A 24570-nucleotide genomic window follows, 5' to 3' on the forward strand; every position below is an offset into this window, starting at 1 on the left:
AAAAAAGAAAGTCTTTTATTCTATTCACACCCAAAACTCCACACCAAAAGTTAAATTTACTATTGAGTTTTGGCTTTTTCAGGAGACAATTTTTGTAATTACTTGGTTTGATTATAGTTTTAGGTACACCCAACACATATTAAAGTTTTAGGGTAATTCTGCAATACTCTCTCTGTAAATGAAAGTATAAGTATACTCTTTATATATTTGATATGTAAATATTTATAATTATATATTTTTTATATGATTTTGTACTTTGTAGTAGACATCTTATTAGTTTTTAAATTTTTTTGAATAATTTATAATGCTGAAATTATAGTTTAAATATTCTATGTACACTCGAGTTTAAAAAAACAAGCACATATGCACTAAAATATTTAAATTTTATTTTCAGTACTGTAAATTATTTATAATTTTTTAAAAACTAGTAAGGTACCTGCTATAAATACAATGTACATAGTCAAATAAAGAAATTGAGATTATAACTATCCAAATGGCGAAAACATAAAAGGATATACCCGTACTCCCGAAGTTCTAATCTCATTAAATTTAAGTTTTAACAACATCCAAAACAGATTAAAGTTTTAGTCTCAGTAGTTAAATTCTTAAAAATTTTAATGTTACAGCAATTAAGTCATTTTCATTAATAAAAATATTTTTTTTTACCTAATAAAGAATCTATTTCTTTTTTTTTTTCCGAACACATTCAATTATTGACAGATGAAGAACACTTATTTTTCTGAAAAATTTGTAACTTTTGTTTCTATAAAGGACTTAATTGGTAAAAAATTAAAAATTTGAAGGACAAAATTGTAATAAGTGATAATAGTTTAGAAACCAGCAAGGCCAAATACTCTCAATAAAATCTAAAAAAATAGGGATATTTTGAACATAAAGTCTTTCTTCATTCACACCCAATTTTTTTTTAATAGCATTACATATTACAAGTAATGTATACACTGTAATAGAGAACATAATAATGATCCTCAATTCTATTTATAATTCATAATCCGACACAACTCACCAAGAACATCCATAAAGAATAAGTGACGTGACCACATCACGAGGAGAGTATAAATCGCAGCACTACTACCACCTTGGAGGACCAATACCACTATCCTCGAAAACAAATACATGTGTATATAAATATGATTTGGGGGTTTGAACCCGCAATCTTAACTTTGATGGCCAAGGCCCCCACCACCCCACCCAAGCGAGATTGGCCACCCAAAACTTTTTAAAAATTGATAGATGAAGAACACATTTTTTCTGTAAAGTTTGTAACTTTTGTTACTGTAAATGACTTGATTGCTAACAAAGTTTAAAATTTAAAGACTTCATAAAAAAAAAAATTGAAGGACAACATTGTAATAAGTGATACATAGTCTAGAAACCAAATTTAGCAATTTACTCCCACTAAAAAAAGAGTATTCTGAAAAGAAAAGTAGAAAAAAGAAAAAGTATTTTACTACCCAAAACTTGATAGAAAAAGTTAAATGTACTATTGAGTTTTTTGGCTTTTCCCAAAGGCAGTTTGTCTAATTGTCCTAATGTTATAGCAAAGTACCAAGTGGATGTCCAATGGGTTTGTAGAAGAGTCCAAATGGTGGGTTTTGGAGGCACTTGTAAAGTAAAGGCCTTTCTCCTTTGCAATCCCCACTATCACCCACTAACCAACAAGCAAGGTTGTTGCTTTGTTTTGTTACGACATGTTTGGATTGGTGCTGTGCCTCAGAATAATACCAAAACTTTGGCCAGCTCTTATTCTCCATCCACTCCACAACTAGACAAGAAAAAAAACTCATCTTTATTGTTTTGGGGAGAGAGAGAAACCAAAACAAACAAACAATTCAGATAGAGCAAAGAAATCTATTATAGAGATAGAGAGAGAGTGTGTGTGTGTGTGTATGTTTGTGTGAAGGAGGGCTCTTTCTTTCAGAAATTCCCATATTCTTTCTGAACCTATTCATGGACAAACCAAATCAATAATGACAAAATACAGACTCTTTGTATTGTCGCCAACGCAGCCATTGAAAAGTCCTTAAAAAACAAGAGCCTTTTTTTTAACTTTAATAACTTGCTTTTGCTTCATTCATACAAAAACCTTCTTCCTGAGCTTTCCAAACCCACCATTTCCTTTTTTTTTCAATGGTGTGTTAGAGGCTTTGATTCTTACTGTTGATTGAAAGAGAGAGATATTTCTGGCTGGGTTGTCTTTGAATTTGAAAACCCACTTGGGGATTTTGAATTCTTTGTTGACTTCTTGATCAGCTGGGACTGTAGAAAACCCACTACTGAACTTTATCTGGTAATTTCCTGCCTCTTTTTCTCAGTTTTTCTTTCATTACTTTGTTGAGAATTTCACTTGTAATACTTCTCTAGCTACGCATGAGTTTCACTTTCTTGCAAGAGTGTGACTTTCTCTAGTCTTCTTAGCATTTGATTTTATCTTCAGGCTTCGTTTGGTTGCTAAGAAAATGTTAGTTTACTAAGCCTTGTATAGTTGTTAGGCTCAGATGAGAGAAATACTTTCTTTTGATAATTTATTTTGCTTAGATATGATAAAGACAATACCCTTTTATCAGATTCATCACTTATATAATATATATATATTTTTATATGGTCATTGTCAAGAAAAGAAAAGAAAAGAAAAGAAAAAAAGTTGTTGTTTTCATATTTTCTTCTTTCCAGTAGAGGAAAAATAAACATCATAATGGTTTATGCTATTATGAGATTATTATGAATGATTCTATATTTCCCATCTTTTTTTTTTTGCTTGACTTAATTTTTATGACAATTTTCAGACAACCCTTTTTGGTGCTCCTTAATTGGTTGGTGAAATGATCAAAGACGAAGGATCATCATCTGTGACTTCTTCACCACTGCAATTCTGCCATCTGCTGCCATCACCTGGTTTAGGCTCACCATATCCATGGATGAGAGAGCCCAAATCAGAAGAGAGAGGACTATATCTGATCCAACTTCTTGTTGCCTGTGCTAACCATGTAGCTGCTGGTAGCCTTGAAAATGCCAATATTGGGCTGGAGCATATTTCTCACCTCACTTCCCCTGATGGTGACTCAATGCAGCGCATTGTTGCTTACTTTACCGAAGCACTTGCTGATAGAATGCTCAAGAGTTGGCCTGGTCTGTATAGAGCCTTCAATTCGACGAAAATAGTGTCTGTTTCTGAAGAAATTCTGGTTCAAAGATTGTTCTTTGAGCTTTGTCCCTTCTTGAAGCTTGCATATGTGATTACAAACCAGGCCATCTTCGAAGCTATGGAAGGGGAGAAGATGATTCATATCATTGATTTAAACTCAAGTCAGCCTGCTCAGATGATTGATCTTCTTCAGACTCTAAGTGCTCGCCCTGAAGGCCCTCCCCATTTGAGGATCACAGGCATTCATGAACAGAAAGAGGTGTTGGAACAAATGGCGCTTCGGTTGACAGAAGAGGCTGAAAAGCTTGACATCCCTTTTCAGTTTAATCCTATTGTAAGCAAACTAGAGAATCTTGATGTCGAAAGTTTGCGAGTCAAGACTGGAGAAGCTCTTGCAGTTAGTGCTGTGCTTCAGCTGCATTCCCTTTTGGCAAGTGATGATGATATACATAAAAGGCACTCGCCATCAATGTCGTCGCACCTTCAAAAACTCTCTCTTATGAATCAAAGACCTCTAAAAGATTGGCTAGAAAAAGATTCACATAATTTGTTGAGCATGAGTCCAGAATCTGCTTTGTCCCCTTTATCAGTAAGCGGTTCACCTAAGATGGGGAGCTTTTTATCTGCTCTTTGGGGCCTATCACCAAAGGTGATGGTGGTAACTGAGCAAGAATCAAACAACAATGGGTTCACCTTAATGGAGAGGATATCAGAAGCATTGTTCTTTTATGGAGCGTTGTTTGATTGTTTGGAGTCTACAATACCAAGAACATCAATAGAAAGACAAAAGGTTGAGAAAATGCTTTTTGGGGAAGAGATTAAGAACATTATAGCATGTGAAGGAGCTGAAAGAACAGAGAGGCATGAGAAGCTTGAGAAATGGATATTGAGGCTCGAGTTAGCCGGATTCGGCAGGGTGCCTTTGAGTTACCAGGGAATGATGCAGGCAACTAGGCTGTTGAGACAGAGCCATGTTTTCAGTGGCTATAAGATTAAAGAAGAGAATGGATGTTTGATTATCTGTTGGCAGGACAGACCCCTCTTTTCTGTTTCTGCTTGGAGATTTAGAAGGTAAAGCTAGATTATTTGACAAGGAGATGACTTGAGTGATTTTTTTTTCTTTTTGTTTGTTTTAATTTTTTTTTCTTTCTGTTGTGAATTTTAGTTTTCTTCCCTGTATAAAGGATCTTAAGCATGTTCTTGTTCTTTACTGCATAGTGTTCCTCAGGAAATATTACAAGAGCTTTTTCTTTTTTCTTTTTCAGTATAATCTTTTCACTTCTTATTAACTTCCTGATCTCTGTTTTGTTTGGTCAACTTGTTTTGTGGAAATAAAACAATATAAGAAGGTACCATATAATGTAATCCAACACACAAACACACACACACACACGCACACACACACATATACATATATATATGTATTAAATAAACATTAAGAGATATCATTGCAAGTGGTAAAGAATTTAAACCCTCAAAGTCTAACTAACTCAGATCCACTAATATACCTTTAAAAATCTCTGTAATAATGTGAGAACATGTGAATCTTTGTGGGGACAATTAGTGGAAGATGTTACTTTTGGTAAAAAACAGAAACTGTCAGTAGTGGAAGCTCCAACCTAGGCAATGGCTTATTCTTTAGTGATGATGAGTTTTAATGGTGGATGATGTTTCTTTCTTCTTGCTATGATTAAGTTTCTGAGATATAATAGTTAGTGACAGCTTAGGGATTGAATGCTTTTGGTGAAACACAAGTGATAAACATGATAATTTAAAAAATCTCATCATTCAAAGGCGTAAACTACAGAACACTTAAAAGGAAAAACGAAACCAAAAACAAGATGAGAAGGAAAACATCTCTAAAATGAGAATGAAGAAGCTTAATTAATAGTGTAAGACATAAACATTGTACTCGACAATGGCATCTCCGGTGTTGGAGTCAAACTGAACTGTATGAGCCAAGGCATAGCCACGTGCGAACCTAAACAGGCCGCTGCCTCCAACTATTGGCATTTCTCTGACATTGTTAAGGACTGGATTCCTCCCAAGAATACTAAGGCTACTTCCATTATACTTGCCTTCAGTGAAGACATAATTACAGACCATAAGTAATGCTATATCTTTCTGTGAGGCAAAAGAATACAATCCTTGTGCTCTGCCGACGATCTTTGAGGTTGGTTCTTCTCCTTCAGTCAGGGGATCGTCCATCATAAAAGTAGTTCCAAAGCCGAGGGAAGCCTTACCTTTTGATGGCGATTCAATTATTTGAACAGAACTTGGGTTTTTTCCACTGAGTATGTCATGGAAGTAGAAATGGAGGTGGCTCATCTTTTCTGTTCTTTTCATCTGTTTGGCTTCTGTTAAGTACTGCTTAATGAAAACTCCATTGATGGAGTGGAATGAGCTTGAGATGAGGCTGAAGATGATGAATAGAGAGTAAGTAAGAAGAGAAGCCATGTGAATTGAATACTCTTTCAAGTCTTTATGTAAGTAAGGATAGAGAGAAGCCCCAAGTGTGTTGAAGAGTGTAGCGGTAACCTATATATATATAGAACTAACTAGAAAGCAAAAGCTTGATGTGATGATTATGAACTTGCAAAAGCTGGAAAAGTTAGAACATGCTTCTTTGATCATGGTTGCTGTAACTTAAAGAAACAGCCAGGCGTGCTTTTTTGTTTTTTTTTTGCTTTTATTTTTGTGATCTTCTTTTCTTTCTTTCTGATATAGTCATTTCCCTTAATCCACTTCCCTTAGTGCAATGAAAATTCAATTTTAGATGGCTTGTTGTGGAAACTAAAACTTAATCATCCATTTTAGTGTGCTGTATGAAACCAAAACCTTTTCTTGTAGCCAAAATCTCACATTGCTTTCTTTAAACACTTCGGTTTTCAGAACATTGAAGCTTCCATCTTTTCTGAATGAAAAGTTATTGCACTTTGCCTAAAGAAAAATACAAAAATCCACTAACATAACATTTAAATAGTGTTTTGCTTACAAAGAAAGAACACTGATTCATTCTTCTGTGAATAACTGAGGTTCAATGTATAATCTTATTATGAGTTTCAAACTCAAAAAATACCCTTTGTTGAAGAGTACTTGTATAAAATAATAAATGAAAACCCTTTTATGATATAGTAATATTGTATTCATTAGTGAGAGCTACAAATAAAAGTTGATTCCAAGTGTCTTGAACTCCAGCAATACACCAATGTGTGCAGTCCATACCCTTAAAGACATTATATTTGCTAGGATGGCCATCTTTTCTCAGTTGTGACAAAGTGGTTATGTTAAGCAAATGAACTGGTTTTTCTACCAGGTTTAACACATCTGTCACTACATATAATGCTTTCGGCAAAGTGCCATTATAGATCGATCCACTTACTGGTTCTGTCTCATTTCCACAATTTGTCACCTTTGGTTCATCCCATTCAATGCCTCTAATTTTAACAAAAAAGTGGAAATCTAATCAAGAACAGATTTTTACAGCAAACAAAAACAGAACACAAGAAAGTGAGCAAACTTACTTGTAATGGGAAGGGCTAATTCCTTGAAAGATGACTCTAGTCTTTTCTGTATCTACAGTTGTGTTAACCCACTTTGCCCATGTTGTTAAACCCTTGCGAAACGCCTCCATTCGATCCATGTCTTCGAGTATCTTGTCGCCATCTTGAACATAATCCCATCTGTAGTTGCAGAAGTTCATAAGAATGGTATGTTCATGTGATATTTAAGAAAAAAACACACTTGTGTACTTGAGTTCAGAGTTCATACGGTTGTGTATCTCCACTTCTGTACCACCAAAGCCAAGTGTTGAAGATCAGAACATCCATTTCCTTCCATACATCTCCACCTTTTAATGAATCAAGTTTCAAAACACGACCAATGTTTTCCTCTTCAATGTCCACTAAGTAATGAGAACTGTATAGCATTACAGAAACTTCATAATCCTGCAACAGTTTTTTCAAACTTAGTAAAATTTACAATTCTATTCCACAAAGTTCCCCAATTATTTTCCTTTCCCACTAAATTAGTTGAAACAAAATCATTCAAACTCAAAAAGTCAAACTATTATTATGGCATTCACAATGAATTATGTGACATAGATATACCTTCAAAATATAAAGAAAAAGGTAAAAAAGCACTCCTATGGATTAGTTGAAAAAACATCATTTAAACTCATAAAGTCAAACTACCAGGCATATAAATTTGACACAAAAGTCCCCCACTTACCTTGAATACCAGGGAAGAAATAGAGCCATTAGTTTTACGAATGATATCAGAATCAGGCGCCGCAGCATGAAGTAAACACAGAAACGATTCAAACTGGTCTAAACTAATTGAATCCCCTATGAACATGATCTTCTTTCCCTTTAATGTCTTCAAGAAATCTCCACCATCAAACCTGCAACATGTTACCACGCTCCATAAGAAGCAGCCCTTTGGTTTAACTCAAAACGAACTAGAATGCAAAAAGGAGAAAAACCCAGATAGTGAAACTACTTCTAAACCTAAACCAAAGTGTTCGGTTTGGTTAATAGTAACCGACCTTGGCAAGTCACAGTCATTGGGTTGCCATCTGTACTTGAGATACATATGATCAGGTCGACCATACTTTTGGCAATCAAACTCTTTGCGAATGAAAGGACAAGTTTTAGAGTCATAAAGAGGATATGAATCATCCAAAACCCAACTCCCTTCATACACATTACACAACCCTTCACTGGTTTTTTTCATTTTAGCAGTACTAACAAGACATGAGAGAATCAAAACCATGGTGGGGAACAAGAAAACCCATGTTGGTTTTGCGATCAAGTTCATATTTTTTTGTGAGGGAATTGACTTTGAGAGACAGTATGAATACAAGAATAAAAAAACATGTGTACCCTTTTACGTATGTATATGGAATTGAGTAAAAGATAGAAGATTTATTAGCTTATTGTGATGAAAAAACATATATGGCAATTCACAAGTATTTATCATATATGGGTTTTTGGTTTAATGTGGTGGTGATTGTTTCTGTCTTGTTATGAAATGGTTCACTGAATTATTTTCACATGGCAAACACCTCACTTGGAGAAGGTTCCAGCCCAACTCTTTTCTTTTTTATTAGACTTGGTGTGCATGAAGAAGACATTGATAGAGCCAAACTTGACTATTGGTACAACATAATTGATAATATAATATAATAAAAAAAAAGGATTATTAGAGACTCACAATCAATTTTGTAAAATAAATATTCTCTTAAAAGATTGTCAAAAAATACACTCCATCTAATTCTCTATTTTACAATTTTTTTTGCTACATTGTCTTCACTACATTTTTAATTTATTATTCATCATTTAATTTTTTTATTAATAATATGGCTCTCCTCTCTTTTCTTCGTATGCGTTTGGAAAGTCACCTTGTAGAGTGTAATTTTGAGTAATAACTCGATTTAGCGTGTTTGTTTGAGTATGTAATTATAAAGTTGTTAAGTAATTGGAGATAATTGAAGGGTCCCAATTACACTTTCCAATTCTCATAGCCCCATGAGAATTGGGTGTAATTACTAATTACTATCAATTTTAAATAATATTATTATATAATATTATTTTTCTGTGTAATTACTAATTATTTTGTCAAATATGAAACACTTTGTAATTTTAAAATTACTCATATATATAATTAATATCCTAGTAATTACACGACTTAGTATTTCCAAATACACCCTAAATTTTGATGATTTATTTTAAATAATAGGAGAAAGAAGTCATTGAAAGTGCTATAAGTATGATTGCTATTGAAGTTTTTGTAAAATAATCTTCTTCTTTTTTTGCAATTAGTGAATTTAATTTTGATGATTATAATATTTTTGTAAGGATTAAATATGTGCTAATTGATGGCAGTTCAAATATTCCATAGTAATTTTTTTAAAAAACTTTAGAGTGGCAAAACAATCGAAAAAGTTATTACAAATTTAACAAAACGAAACTATCAGTTACTATTATTTATTAATTCAGAGACTTAATTGCTAAGAAAATAAATTCAAATATTATTTTGTTATTCTCAATACATAAATTCAAGGAACAACATGCTACATACTAAAATTGCTCCAAAAAAAAAAATGCTACATACTAAAATGTAAAAACCCTAAAAACAAATTAAGGTAAAAAGAAAAAAGACATGAGAATTTATTAAGGTAATTATTATTATATAAAGTATTATATATGCAAATGCATGAAACGAATACATTTTTTTTTTAAGGAAATGACTTCCCTATTTTGGTTTGTGAAATTAAGAGGGTTATAATATTCTAATTATTTGTCTAGATTATGTGTATATATCCTTAAATTGATTGATTTGGATCTTAGAGAGGATAAAACAAATGTTATGTTATGACATTATAGAAATAAAGTATTTCGGTATATAAACCATGTATGAATATAATATTTATGTCCTTTAATGTTAATAGTATTTCTGTATATTAAAAATAATCCATTTACTTTAGAAAATGTGATAAAAGTTACTTTAGAAATGAAATTTTCCAGCAAGGCAAGTCTTGATTGACTCTCTTTAATATTAAAGGCGAAACGTGCATATATGCCCTACACTAGTCCAATTTTTATAATTTTGTATACATTTAATTAATGGGTGAAGGAAATTTTATATACCTAATTGATTTAGTCAGATTATGATGAATTAGTATTTCAATATACCATGTGCTTACACTTAGTGATTTTTTTAAGGAAAAAATATATTTATTTAGTAATTAATTTAAGAGAAATTGTATTAAATGAGCCAAATAGTGGACAATAATACCATCTCCAACTGAGATATGTAAATATTAAAAAATCAATATGTAATATATTTGGTACAATTTTTAGCACTATATGCTCCAATACAGAGTTGTAAAATTTGATGCAAAAATCAATCATTTGTTAATGTTCATTTGATATTTATTGAAAATATACAAAAAAAAAAAAAAAGTAATAATTTTATTTTATATTTTATTATTATAGTTAAAGATAATAATAAAATATAATAAGATAAAAATCTAGTATATAATGCTATTAGATAAAGATAATACTAAATAATAAAAATGACACAAAAGTAAAAAAAAAAAGTGTAGCATTTATGGTGATGCAAAATATGCATCATGCTATACTATTGTGTGCTAAATTTGACACAAGTTTTAGCATGTGCCAAATTTGACACAACTTTTGACACACCATCGAAGCAAATGTTTTCTAAAATGAGCTATATTTTAGCTATGTATCACCAATATAGAACTCCACTGGAGATGCTTAATAAATTATTGTTTGTTCACGTGTTATAAGTTATGAGTAATGCTAAACACACACTCAATTTGTACATATTTTTTACACACAATGATGTGTGTTTTTTAGCCATAGATATTTTTAAGTGAGGCCACATCACTTTTAATTGTGTGGTTATGATTAAATACACATCATTGTGTGTAAAAAAGTATGTGCAATTTGAGTGTTTCCCAATCATTACTCATAAGTTATCTACTCTTTTGAATTTTTAAGATTTTTTTATGATGGCTATTAAAATTATTTTATATATTTTTATAATTAGTATTATATTATTTTCATATATGCTACAAATAATAAATATCAATTAAGAAACCATGTGTTAATTTGGATGCAATTTATAAATTGATAATTATTTTGTTACTCTCTAACTAATTATTTGTAATATGTGTAAACTTTTTTTTTCCACTAAAACAAGCAAGGTTAAGGAGAAAAAAAAGAGCCACAAAGAGTTGTTCTAGTGTGTTTCCATGTCCTCACTAACGAGTTTTGTATGTCTCTTAATATATGTTTTCTATAAGACTGCATTTGGTTGGGAGTAATGAAAATAGAGGAAAATAATATATGAAAATGAATAAAATTCAACCGGAGTGATTTTTTTTTTGGTGCATTGAAATGACATTTCCTATTACTTTTGAATGACTATTAGGAAAACTATTCAATTAGAATGACATTCCAATATATTATAAATCAACTAAACAAAAGAATGAATTGAAAATAGTTTCATCCTATTCCATTACCCTCCAACCAAGCATATATTATTGAGCAACCCCATCTATATTATATATATATGCTAGAACTCCTAGGACCCTTTGGTGCATGAGATTAAGATTGGATATGGATTATTAATTCTTCTCCCATGTTTAGTACTAACTTAGGACTAGGAGAAATAATCCAAACCAATAAATTCTAATGCTAGTGGACCCCATAAATATATATTATTTATTAAAGTGTTGTTATTAAGCATCTTAAGGTGCCCAACAACACTTGAGGTGACTCTTCACGATTGGGTAGGAAAGCTTCATTCTTATTATTAAATTAAATTGTGTGGGTCCCGATTTTGGATTGCACTAATAACAGTATACCAGCTTCATCTAACATTTCTCTTTTTATTAATATAAAATTAGGTTAATAGAATAATATAAAAAACTATTAATATTTATCTTATCTAACATTACCAAATATAAGATAGTATTAAATTTATCCTAATTTTATCCCATACATTTCAATCCAATGCAATAATAATATCTAATAATCAGACATATCAAACGAGTCTTTATTGTGAATAATATCAATTTGAGTATTAGTTCAACATACTGTAATTGAGAATTGCTAAGGGGCACCGTTGATACTCAACACTACAAGAAAATTGCATACTGTTATTTGTGTAATCTAATATCGGGTCACACATATTTGAATTTAATAAGTATTATGAGGTATATCGCTAACCAATAATAAGATGTCACATCATGCGGTGTTGGACACCTCAAAATGCATGCCAAATAGCAACACTCGCACTATAATCATGTTTTCATAATTTTTTTTTTTAAAAAAAAACTCTCAAGAGTAATATTTGTGTGCATATTAAATTTTAATATTTTGGGGTGATGATCAAGTAGTGAGGGCTGCATATAGAAGTTGATTCCAAGTGTCTTGAACTCCAGCAATACACCAATGTGTGCAGTCCATGCCTTTAAGAGCACTATACTTGCTAGGATGCCCATCTTTTCTCAGCTGTGACAACGTTGTTATGTCTAGAAGATGAACTGGCTTCTTTATTTGTTTCAACACATCTTTCAACACTGATAATGCTCTTGGCGAACCACCTGGGTAGATCGACCCATTTAATGGCTTTGTCTCTTTTCCACAGTTTATCACTCCTTTTTTGTCCCACCCTTTGCCACTAGTTTCACAAAGATTTGAAATTTAGTCTCAAAAAATATGAAACATATATATGTATGTGTATAAAACAAGAAATTAATTAGTACTACTTACTCGTAATGGGTTGGAGTAATTCCTTGGAAAATTACTTTGGTCTTTTTTGTATCAACAGTTGTGTTGACCCACTTTGCCCATGTGATCAAGCCCTTTCGAAATGCTTCCATTCGATCCATGTCTTTCACTATCTTCTTCCCATCTTGAATATAATCCCATCTGTAATTCAATAACACCATAGACATGCATATATAATAATATTAAGGTTGGTTCATGTGGCAACATGTTATGCATATATATATATATATTCACCTATTTTTAATTAAAAAAAGAAGAATTTTAGCCTTTCGCTAGTTCAGTCTATGAGAAAAATAACTTGACATTAATAGAGCCTTTTGAGATAGAGATAGAAAGGATCATACGTACGGGCGATAAGAATCATTTCTGTACCACCAAAGCCAAGTGTTGAAGATGAGAACATCCATTTGCTTCCATATATTTCCACTTTTCAAAGAATCAAGTTTCAATACTCGTCCTATCTTTTCCACTTCTATGTCCACCAAGTAATGAGAATTGAATAACATCACTGAAACTCCATAATCCTAATATAAGAGTCAACATTAATTTCAATTATAATCTTAATATATAATATAAGTGTTAGAGAAAATATCCCACATGAAAAGTATGTGAGTATATTCAACAATTTATAAGAGCATGAGTTACTCCACTCATCATCAATTGGTTTTGAGATGGAACCTCGTGCTTCTTACCATGCACCACTTTCCATATTCTAACATGGTTACATTCTAATATGGTATCATGAGACACGATCCAAATCCAAAACCGGTCCAAAAAAGAGAGCCAAGAAGAACCCTGGTGAGCAAAAATAGCTACCATCTCGAGGGGGATGTTAGACGAAAAAGAGAGTCAAAAGAGCCCTGGTGAGCAAAAATAGCTACCATCAGAGCCAAGAAGAGTCCTGGTGAGCAAAAATAGCTACCATCTTGAGGGGATGGTAGAAAAAATATCCTATATGGAAAGTATGTCTACCATCTTGAGGGGATGGTAGAAAAAATATCCTATATGGAAAGTATGTGAGTATATTCAACAATTTATAAGAGCATGGGTTACTCCACTCATCACCAATTGGTTTTAAGATAGAACCTCATGCTTCTTACCGTGTCCTACATTCTACTTCTAGAACTTTCCACATTCTAACAATAAGAGTCAACAGATATGTGTACTTTAGGCATGGCAAAATGGGGCGGGGTTGGCCCCATTGGGCATCTTTGCCCCGGTAAAAACGGGGCGGCCCACCTCGAAAACTTTTTTTTTCTATACTCTAACTCAATTACCTCATGCTACTTATATACATAGTATATAAAATTGACAATTTATATGTGGTTTAGAATATCCTTAATTCTATATAGACTAGAAATAATTATAAATATTGAAAAATATGTTTTATATAATTCATTTTTATTTTTGTATTTATTTTGTAAATTTTAAAATAAAAAAACAAAATTTAATATTTGATGGTGTAGTTGATACGAAGTGTAAAATATAAAGATTACAATAAAAAAAATATTTAGGCTCAGGAAAAATTCTAACATTATAATTTAATGTTTCTAAAAAAAAGTTAAATGGGGCGGGGCGGGACGGGGCAAAGTGTTTGCGGGGCGGGGCAGACCCGCCCCATTTACATGCCTAGTGTACTTTACCTTGAATAGAAAGGATGCAACAGAGCCATTTTGTTGTCCATTAATGGTGGAACCAGCAGGCACAGCCGAATGAAGCAAACACATGAACGATTGCCAATGGTTGAGACTGATAGAATCTCCTATGAACATGATCTTCTTTCCCTTAAATCTCTCCAAGAAATCTAAACCAGTGAATCTATACAATGATATAATTAATAATCATGCATTATATTGATCTAGCTAATGATCGAATGACTAGTCACACTAGTCAAATAATAAAAATGTTATACAATAATTTTACCTTGGCAAGTCACAGTCGTCCTCATTGGGTTTCCATCTGAACTTGAGATACATATTATCAGGGCGACCATACTTTTGACAATCGAACTCTTTGCGAATATAAGGACAAGCCTTGGAATCATAGAGTGGATATGAATTATCCAAAACCCATTTCCCTTTGTACACATTGCACCTCTTTGTGTTCTTAGTATCTTGTGATGAGCTTGCTAAACAAAGATATGATGAGAAAAACAAAACTAAAAAGCCCAAAATGAAACACCATGATGATGATAATGATGATGATTTTCTAGTACTACTACTTCTCATGATCATCATCATGTACTCCATCTTATACTATATACATACATATATATACTTAAAAATATGTGTATGTCTATAAGTATAATAATCACATTATATAATTATATGTGTGTATGTGTGTGTCTATATATATATATTTATATAGCTGATCTATATAAATACAGTCATTATTGATATTTCACATGCACACACATGCCAAAGCTCCACACTTGAAGGAGTGCAACAAAACCCTATTTATATATACATATATAATTGATCTTATTAATTATCGGACAGGGTTTGAGCCTAAAGATCTGTAAATAAAAAGGAGAAAGACTTGTATATATGGAAGATGCAAACAGAAGCTGTCTTGAGGAGAATAATGAATTGTTTTGGTTAAATATATTGATCGATACAGAATCATGCAATTGAGATGATATATAATATAATTTAATTACTTGTTATAATATTAGGGTTTGACTTTAAATTTGTATTATAGCTATATCTTATATATAATTAATTATTTAATTAATAATGGAATTGAAATTGGGTATGGATAATGAAGGAAAAACAAAATAATCACTACAAAAAATCTTAGTTTTTAGTCGCAATAATTTTGTGACTACATATAAAAAATTTGTCACTAAAAAAAATCATATTATTTATGTCATCACTAAAAAAATCCGTAGTTAAAAATATCAGTCACAAAAATCATAATTTGTTATCACTAAATATATTTTTAGTCACAACAAATTTTATTACTAAAAATAATAGGTTGTGACTAAAACTATATTAGTAACAACTTGTAATTAAATATGAATTTTTAGTTATAAGTAATTTTTTGTTGTAACTAAAAATAATATTTCGACTAAAAAATTAACCTTTATTTGTAGTGTAATGCAATGCGAAATGAGATGATGTACATGTTATTTATATATAACAAATTAAATGTCAACAAAAAGTATACGTACACGTTTTGATTCCATATAACGTGTTCCCCTTAATATATATTTAATTAAAATTAATTAATTTAGTCATATTGTTTCATTTGGTTAATAATTATTAATTTCTTTGTATATATAATAGCTTTTTTTCCTCCACTTGTTCAATCAATAAAATTTTGCATCCATTACTCAATGGGTTATTTTTTTTTTTTTTAAAAAAAAAAAATTAAAAGTAAACGTTCAGTAATATATGTACCACTAATTATATATTTTTGTTTTTTTTACATGAGCTGTCACGAAAAAAATAAATAGTCACAATCTTTCATTCAACAATAAATATTTTACAGCTACATCCAAACATATTACAGGTTTTTTTATGAAGAAGATACCGCCGATCGAGTTGCTGCCGCCTATGAGGAAGAAGATGAGGAGGCCTGTGATAGCGAGTGAGAGAACGATTAGATCTAGGTTAGAAAATTGTTTTTGTTTAAATTTTTATTTTCTAGGATTGAATTATTTATCTTTAATTTAAGACTTTATATTACTAATTTAAGATTAAATGTATTTTAATATATATGTATTTTTCTACTTTTCTATTTTTTTTATAAAAATTATGAATTGGTCCAACCATAATGTGTCATGTGTCCACAAAGTTAACTTTTAACTGATTTGTTAGGGTGGGGTACCAACGAAAGTAGACACTGGATATTTTTCCCACAAAAAAAGAGATTGAGTACTAAATTACAGGATTTTAAAAAGATTGAATACTAAATTATAAGTTTTTAAAAATATTAGGTAATTTTGGTGCCAATATCCCAATATCAAATAAGAGAATTGCTAAGGTGTATCACTTGTACCCATGGGTAGCGCTATTGATGCAATTCAATATCGGGTCTCACACATTTAAATTTAACAAATATTATGAGATATCGCTAACCAACTATAGGGTGCCACCTCATGTGATGTTGGACATCTTAAGGTACCAAATAGCAACACTTATCAAATAAATGAAACAAAAGTAGCCACTGCTAAAAAAATAACTGTCATTCGTTTAGTACTATATATATATAGGAGCCTAGCTGACCAAAATCTTTGATCAAAGATTTTTATACATAGCTAGCCATATACATATAGCATACATTAACAAGTAGTATACAACAATTTTCTTAAATTTGTTCTTGGACTACTACTAGGTAGCTACTTAATTACTTGATATAGAAGCTGATTCCAAGTGTCTTGAACTCCACCAATGCACCAGTGTTTGCAGTCCACTCCCCCAAAATCATTATAACTGCTAGGATGCCCATCTTTTCTAAGTTGTGACAATGTTGTTATGTCAAAAAAATGAACTGGCTTCTTTATGTTATCTAAAATGTCTTTTAAGATAAACCATTCCGAGGGCAAACCGGCAGGGTAGACTGGTCCACTTATGGGCTGGATCTCTCCTTCACAAGCATTTGTCAACTGATCTTCTTCCTCTACTGATGATGATGATGATCCACTGCCTATAGTTTCTGTCTCTGACCCACATTTTGTCACCAATAGTGTTTCATTCCATTCCTCCCCACTAGTTTCACAAAGAGATTTTGATCAAATCAAGTTAACAACATAAAGAGAAAAAATTGTGGGGTAGCTAGCCTCTTTTCGATCAATGTTTTGCCAACTAACTTATTCAAGTAAAGTCACTATAAGAAAAAATGCTTAAGACCAAAAATGTGTTATCAAAACATATCATAACACTTTTTGACGTGTTAAGACCGATTATGTTATCGTAGGTCAGGGTACTTTACATACCATAACACTTTTTGACATGTTAAGACTAGTTTTTCTAACAATACTCGATATTTGTTCGATACTTATATACTAGGGTATTGAGCGTGTCAATCAAAAATAGACTTTCTTTCGAGAATCAAGTGTATCGATCGTAAGATTATTTTGTAAAAAATAAAAAAAAAATGAGAAAGAAATAGATAGATAGGAAGTTAATTAATTAGTACTTGTAATGAGATGGAGTAATAGCTTGAAAAATGACTTTAGTCTTTGTTGTGTTGACATCTGAGTCAACCCACTTCGCCCAAGTCATCAAAGCCTTCTGAAAAGCATCCATTGGCTCCATTTTTGTGAACAACTCGTTACCATCTTGAATATAATCAAATCTGTAATTGGAGATAATATCATTATTATAAAAATTTATTTGTGATATTATTATTAATTGTTTTGAGAGTTTAAGAGATCATACACGTACGTAGAGTTTTGGCCAGCTGAGTCGATTCGATTCCACCAAAGCCAAGTGTTGAAGATGAGAATGTCCATTTCTTTCCATACTTTTCCCATTTTCAGTGAATTTAGCTTCAAAATACGACCCACCTTTTCCTCTTCAATGTCCACCAAATAATGAGAATTGGATCGTAATATTGACACATCGTAATCCTGTAAATCATAAACAAAATGGATCGTAATATTATTAATTGCTTAATTAATTGTGCATTTTTTTTTTTTTGTTTAAAACTTGGATCATATATTTCCCTAATCGGCTAGTGATTTATGTTTCTATGCATTAATTACAAACTTTTCTCCCCATACACATGAAGTTATTTTAGGATTGGAATTTGGAACCACTCCCCTTTTTACATGTACTAAACCAATAATTGAGACTAAAATTGGCACACAGAAACTGGTCGTGTTGTATGTGAGGCCCAATACAAAATATAGTATTTTTTTTTAAGAAAAAATTACACATCATTGTAAATTTAAAAAAAAAATTGAAAAATACAGAATTTTACAAAAATATGAATAATAGTTTGTAACAGTTTGTAATACTCTGTTACAATTTTCTATTTAGTCTGTAAATGTTGTTTACAAAATTAACAAATTTGTAAATTTTAGTTACAAATTTGTAAACTTTGGTTACTAAAACTGTATTGTTATAAATTTGTAAAAAAAAAATTGCATTTACGATTATGTCCCTTTGTATTTTTGTAATTTTTTCTAGATTCTTTATTTTTAGTATTTTTTTAAAATCTTAGCTAAATATGTGAATTTCTCTATTTTTAATTGTTATAAATAATTATTATAAAATTTGGAGCTTTTTTTTTCTTTTAAATACAGATAGTATCTTTTAAAAAGTTGTGGCCTATATTTGCTGAGGATCTAAGAACCAATTCAGCCCGCTTATCGTTCTTGTTGGCCCACTATTTTTGGTATGAGAGATTTTTGGAAGGATGGAAGGATGGAAAGGAGGAAAAAGAATGAGAGGAGAGCAAAAATCAATTGTTTGGCAAGAAGGAAAGTTAGATGGAAAATAGAGATAGAGAGATGAGATCTCCTCCTAATTCTAAAAAATGCGTCCCTCCTTAAAAAAGAAAAAGGAAGAACAAGGTAAAAAGTATAGAAATTTACATAAATACCCTTCAAATACTTTATTATATTTTATAATAAATAGTTTGAGAACGATTACAAGACATCTTTTTTTTGCAATATCGGTGCATTATTTTTTTATTTTCGGCACCTGAATAGATATAATTCCAAAAAAAAATTATATGAAGGTGTACATTATAGCTATCTAGAACATCCTACAAATTTTCAAGAAATTCTAAATAGTTTACGAAGCCGAAAACAAGGTTCAAACTGTCAAATTTTACACGCGTACACAAAAAAACAAGCACGGGTGCAACAGACAATTTAGACTATATTTTCGGTACCATAATTTATTCGGAATTTCTTGAAAATTTGTAAGATATTTTAAATAGCTATAATGTACACTGTCATATAAAAAAATTTAGGATTATATCTATCCAGGTACCGAAAATAAAAAAAAATACATCGATGTTGCAAAAAAAAATAATGCATTGTAGTCGTTCCCTAAATAGTTTAGTAATTTTATAATTAAACCAAACAACATAAAGAAAAGATAACATCATCTTTATTCATCATATTCTTCATCCTTCTTCTTAAAGTTTTTATCTAAAAAAAATTAGTACTATATACATAAAAAAAAATAAAGATTACGAATTTATTTAAAATTCTTGAGAACTGACCTTAAAAATTACGGCAGAATAAAAATCAGTGGTTTGTCTAATGATATTAGAATTAGGGGGAAGATCAGCATGAATGAGGCAGAGAAGAGATTGCCAATGGTTGAGAGTTATAGAATCACCTATGAACATCATCTTCTTCCCTTTTAAAATCTTCAAGAAATCTCTACCATGCACTCTGCAACATTTGCAATTAATTAATACATACATATATATATATATCCATTAATATTAATTATGAGATCAAATTATTAAAGACAACATAATCATTAATTACAAAAAGAAAAATTTGTGAAAATGACATTTTTTTAGTAATTTTGCACTTTGACCTACTTTTCATATTTTTTTTGCAAAATAGCATCTGTCTAAAATTCGACCAGCTGTCTATAATTTTCGACCGACTATTTGAATTTTTCGACCATCTATCTAAATTTTAGATTAGCTGTCTAAATGATGACAGTTCATTTTGCAAAGAATTATTAAAACTAGGCTAGAGTGCAAAATAATTTTAAAAATATGTCATTTATGCGAAACAATCCTTATAAAAATGTATATATAACCAATTATATACTTACCTTGGCAAGTCACAATTAGTAGGTTTCCATCTGTACTTGAGGTAGAGATTATCAGGGCGACCATTCTTTAGGCAATTGAACCTTTTGAAGATGAAAGGACAAGCCTTCGAGTCATAAAGAGGATACGACTCGTCGTAAATCCATTTCCCTTCGTACACATTACACGAACTACTACTAATACTACTAATATTACTATTACCACTAATCACCATACTATTATTATTATTATTATTACTGCTAATTCCTATTATTTTGTAATTATCTTCATAATCAACATCTCCCAAAGATCTTGCTATATGAACATATGACAAAACTAAAGCTATGGCCAAAGAGAAACCCCAACATGATGATAATAATGATGTTGATGATGATGATGATGATGATTTTCTAGGGCTAGTTTTGATGATCATGCACTCCATATATATTTTGATTATAATTACTTGATCATGTGCATGAAACACATGTATATATATATACACGTACGTATAGGTATATATATATTAATGATATGTATATCACGATGAAGGAGACAAGGTGTGGCAAATATATATGAACTTTCACGTTCCTTATTAGCTTGCCTGATAATTCATCTTGATTTGATGAAGGTTTTGATTATTAATTTTGCAGCACTAATTAGAAAAAAGAGATTAACTAAACTTAAGATCTTGATATTTTTATATATATATATATATATATTTATAGAATTGGGGAATGTTTTTAATAAAAATAGTTCGTTCTTGCGCCTACCAAGCGAAACCGATGGTTTCTTGGTATAATATATATTATATATATAAGGTCTATGGCCAATTGATGAGTTGTGATGATCAATTTTAGAGTAACTGTTCTCTAACAAGCTTATATATTAGCACCTTGCAATTAACAACTAATTATTACTAATTAATTACAAAAAACTCAAAATAACCCATATCAGTAAGTAACTAGCTAACTCTCTCTAACTGATGTTGACCTTATTCATAATACATCACATGATGCTATATATGCAATGTTGCATGCAAGTAAAGAAACACTACAAGAAAAAGCATTTTTGTGATGATAATATTTGCGGCAGACTGATTTTGCCGCAAATAAATTATTTGCAATAAATATGGTTATTTGTTGTAAAAACTCAATTGTAGCAGCTAAAAACTGACGCAAATAAACATAAGATTTTTAATTTTTAAGTGGAATAACGCCATTTCAATTTTACTAATAAAAAAAATAATATTTGTGGTGAAAATTGTAGTATTTGTAGCGACAATTTTTTGCCACAAATAAATGAGTCAATATAACAGAGGCTCTTCTTCTTCCTCCTCATTTCTGCAAACTCTCTCTCCCCTCTTCGATTTCCTCTTCAAATTCAGCCTCGCTCCCCCCATCCCAGGTGACCTCCGACCCCCAACCACCCCACCTCTGACCCCTCTCTCTCTCCCTTAAAAATTCCCAAAATAAAAAACCTATTACTTTAACACAAACAAAGTTTTAAGGTAACAAACCTTCTTTGATGCTCAAAATAACATCTAAATCAATATTAGCAACTCTAAAACCTATATATAATAAACACATTATATCTATAAGAAAAAAAATCTGAAAATAATATAGAAAATAAAAAAATCATACAAACAAAGATTTAGTGATTCATACATTTTGTAAAGCTCAAGAACACATTTTAATGTAAGAAAATCAGTCAAAGTCCAATAACAATACCAATTTTCAAACCCTAAAAATACACACACCCAAAGTCTTTATTTTCTCCCTCAAAAATAAAAATGGAACTAATATTTCTGTTTTTAAGTAAGAAAAATAGTTTCAAATAGTAAAAAAAAAACATAAAAAAATGGTATATTTAGTGAAACCCTCGTGGGACGACAACAATGGAGATTTTCTAGGTTTGGCGTTTGGGATTTTTGCTTCAGAGAGACGAATGAGGAGAGACCTATATATTAAGGGTATTAAAACTCTTTGACTTCGGTTCTTATATAAAAGCCGAAGTAAGAGCCTTCAGGGTCGTGTTTGGTTTGCTCCACTTTTCACTTCAGTTTTTTCATAAAAACCGAAGTGAAAAGCCCCAATATAGTGTGCAAACCAAACATGACCCTTGCTCATTTTCTATTTTAACTTCGTGTTTTTAAGAAACCAAAATAATAGCCTATTTTTATGTACTACCATTCCCAAAAGCGAAGTAAAAACCCATTGAAAGGCTTTACTTCAGATTTTTTATATTCTATGTGTAAAAAACGAAGTAAAAGCCTATATTTCTAGTAGTGGTATTGTATATATTCGATCAACTAATCATAGTAATACTTCTAATATTTGTATTTTAAAAATATATGTATTTATTTATTATTCATTCAGCAATAGTGAGATTTTTTAAAAAAAATTGGGCATTTTACCCAAATATTGATTTATAAAATAAAATTATAATTAATTAAAAGCACTCAACGAGATATTTTAGGATACGCATTGCGAGCCCTAAAAATATTCAGTCCTAAAAAATCTCACTTTTTAAGGCTCTCAAATAGAGGGTTCGCACCCCACAAGTCCTAAAGAACATTTTTTGTAGTAGTGAATTAAAATATATCTCTAAACAATATGTGTTATGTGTGATTTTACTAATGTCCGCGAGTCCTAAAAAGTTTTTTTTGTAGTAGTGAATTAAGATATATCTCTTCATCTCAAAAAAAATTAAGATATATCTCTAAACAATATGTGTTATGTGTGATTTTACTAATGTATTTTGTTTTTTTTTTTCAAATATAGTACTATGTTGACATAGCAGGGTGGTCAAACTATGATCAAATTATTGAGGCTATAGATGATGACACTAGCATAAAATACTATGATAGGAAAATTTGTCAGAAGGCGCACTTCAATAAGTTTTATGGTATATTTTAGTGTTGTTTTATACTGTGTTTTGGAGTATGTTTTTAGTCTTTTATGTTGTTTTGTGTAGTGTTATGTTTGTTTTATTTATGTTTTCAGACTTAAGCGACGAATATGTGGTTTGGTATGGAATTGATTAAAAACGAGCTTAAATGATGATAAATATGCATGTTTTGTCAAGGATATTGTGTCAATAAGTCTTGGGAACTTCATGAGATGATAAAATGCAATTTGACATTGAATAATGTTGAATTCTGTGAAAAAATCAATTTAAGTTGTGGTGCAAGAAGAGGAGTCGCAGCGCGAGGGCAAACAGAGATGACCATTTTCTAGAAACAGTGAAGTCGCAGCCCTTGGAGATGCACCGCGACGCTAGAAAAAAAATACCATTTAGAGTTGCAGCGTTGTAGAAGTTAGAGGCAAGGAGTTTTGCGCTCATCGCAGAAGCGCTGCGGCGCCTGATTACTGAGACGTGGCACTTGAGTCCGTACAGCCCACGAAACCCTATTTTTATGAGGGCAAAATGGTCTTTTAATCGCTAGGATTACTATAAAAACATAATTATGAGCGATTAAAATCAGTTATGGCCACTGGAAAATAAGAGGAACTTGGAGATCAAGATTGGGGAATTCATCAAGAGTTTTTCTTATTTTCTTCTTTAATTTCTTTTTCCATGTTATTTTCTTAATCAATGGATGTTATGAATCTAGCTATGAACTAATTTTGTTTTCTAGGGTTTTAATGTAGTCTCTTGAAACTTTATTATTAGTAAATGCAATTTCTATGATTTCTTTTTCTTCATTGTGATTTATTTGATTTAAGCTTAATGAATGTGAATAATTTGACTTTGTTAATTGCATTACTTATGAATTTAATTCAAACTCTAAGAGGTGATAGTTAAATATGCTATAGTTGAATAGACATAGATTTTAATATCGGACGAGAGTACCTTTATGGTTTGAATAGCTTTTAGGATTTCTATTCTTAATGATTGCCTTGTATTTGGAATTTATCACAGAGATGTAGAAAATTTGCATATAGGTGAGAGATTTATATATCCTAGTAAGAATAAAGATTGCTTTAGTAAATAAGTTATCACAATAAGATAAAGAATAATGAAAATTGTAACAGAAGATAAAAACTTAGAGCGAGCCCTCAATAACCCTTATAATGGTATTGATGTTGAAGATTGGAAAAAGTGTATTAACTTAAGAATTAATGAGAAAATGATTAAATGGGCTGAAAAAAATCAGGCCAATAGGAAATTGATGAAGTATCCTTTTATGTACTCAAGGATTGAAGTCATTTGTGTCTGCCTGTCACGATAGAGTAAGTTATCAAAAAAATATATAATTTTTTGTTATTAATTAATTATTTTTCTAATAAGTTGTTTCATTTTGTTCAGGCGAACCCAAAATCTGGGAATTTATTGAGTTACATTGAAAGC

At 31.0% G+C, this 24570-nt stretch overlaps 5 protein-coding genes across 5 annotated transcripts; 1 reads left to right on the forward strand and 4 right to left on the reverse strand.

Moving 5' to 3' along the window:
• The first annotated feature begins 1829 nt into the window (after nucleotides 1-1829).
• Nucleotides 1830-4433, forward strand: LOC133829835 (scarecrow-like protein 3). Its single transcript, XM_062259646.1, has 2 exons — nucleotides 1830-2308; nucleotides 2805-4433. Exon 2 carries the CDS (start codon nucleotides 2841-2843, stop codon nucleotides 4236-4238), a length of 1398 nt encoding a protein of 465 aa, XP_062115630.1. The 5' UTR covers nucleotides 1830-2308; nucleotides 2805-2840; the 3' UTR covers nucleotides 4239-4433.
• A 488-nt stretch (nucleotides 4434-4921) lies between these two features.
• Nucleotides 4922-5669, reverse strand: LOC133829837 (dirigent protein 22-like). Its single transcript, XM_062259648.1, has one exon. The coding sequence runs from the start codon at nucleotides 5618-5620 to the stop codon at nucleotides 5048-5050; it is 573 nt and encodes a 190-aa protein (XP_062115632.1). The 5' UTR covers nucleotides 5621-5669; the 3' UTR covers nucleotides 4922-5047.
• Nucleotides 5670-6138: 469 nt separating this feature from the next.
• LOC133829836 (protein trichome birefringence-like 38) lies at nucleotides 6139-8157 on the reverse strand. The gene is made up of 5 exons (XM_062259647.1): nucleotides 7710-8157; nucleotides 7394-7565; nucleotides 6935-7110; nucleotides 6688-6846; nucleotides 6139-6600 (listed from the first exon to the last, which is right to left on the reverse strand). Exons 1-5 carry the CDS (start codon nucleotides 7979-7981, stop codon nucleotides 6288-6290), a joined length of 1092 nt encoding a protein of 363 aa, XP_062115631.1. The 5' UTR covers nucleotides 7982-8157; the 3' UTR covers nucleotides 6139-6287.
• Nucleotides 8158-12087: 3930 nt separating this feature from the next.
• Nucleotides 12088-14738, reverse strand: LOC133831823 (protein trichome birefringence-like 39). Its single transcript, XM_062262236.1, has 5 exons — nucleotides 14413-14738; nucleotides 14133-14307; nucleotides 12838-13013; nucleotides 12472-12630; nucleotides 12088-12379 (listed from the first exon to the last, which is right to left on the reverse strand). Exons 1-5 carry the CDS (start codon nucleotides 14736-14738, stop codon nucleotides 12088-12090), a joined length of 1128 nt encoding a protein of 375 aa, XP_062118220.1.
• Nucleotides 14739-16831: 2093 nt separating this feature from the next.
• Nucleotides 16832-20662, reverse strand: LOC133831824 (protein trichome birefringence-like 38). The gene is made up of 5 exons (XM_062262237.1): nucleotides 20244-20662; nucleotides 19672-19846; nucleotides 17880-18064; nucleotides 17632-17790; nucleotides 16832-17201 (listed from the first exon to the last, which is right to left on the reverse strand). The coding sequence occupies exons 1-5, from the start codon at nucleotides 20660-20662 to the stop codon at nucleotides 16832-16834; spliced, it is 1308 nt and encodes a 435-aa protein (XP_062118221.1).
• Between the last annotated feature and the right edge of the window lie 3908 nt (nucleotides 20663-24570).

Source organism: Humulus lupulus, chromosome 4 (assembly GCF_963169125.1).
Source record: "Humulus lupulus chromosome 4, drHumLupu1.1, whole genome shotgun sequence".
Lineage (NCBI taxonomy): Eukaryota > Viridiplantae > Streptophyta > Magnoliopsida > Rosales > Cannabaceae > Humulus > Humulus lupulus.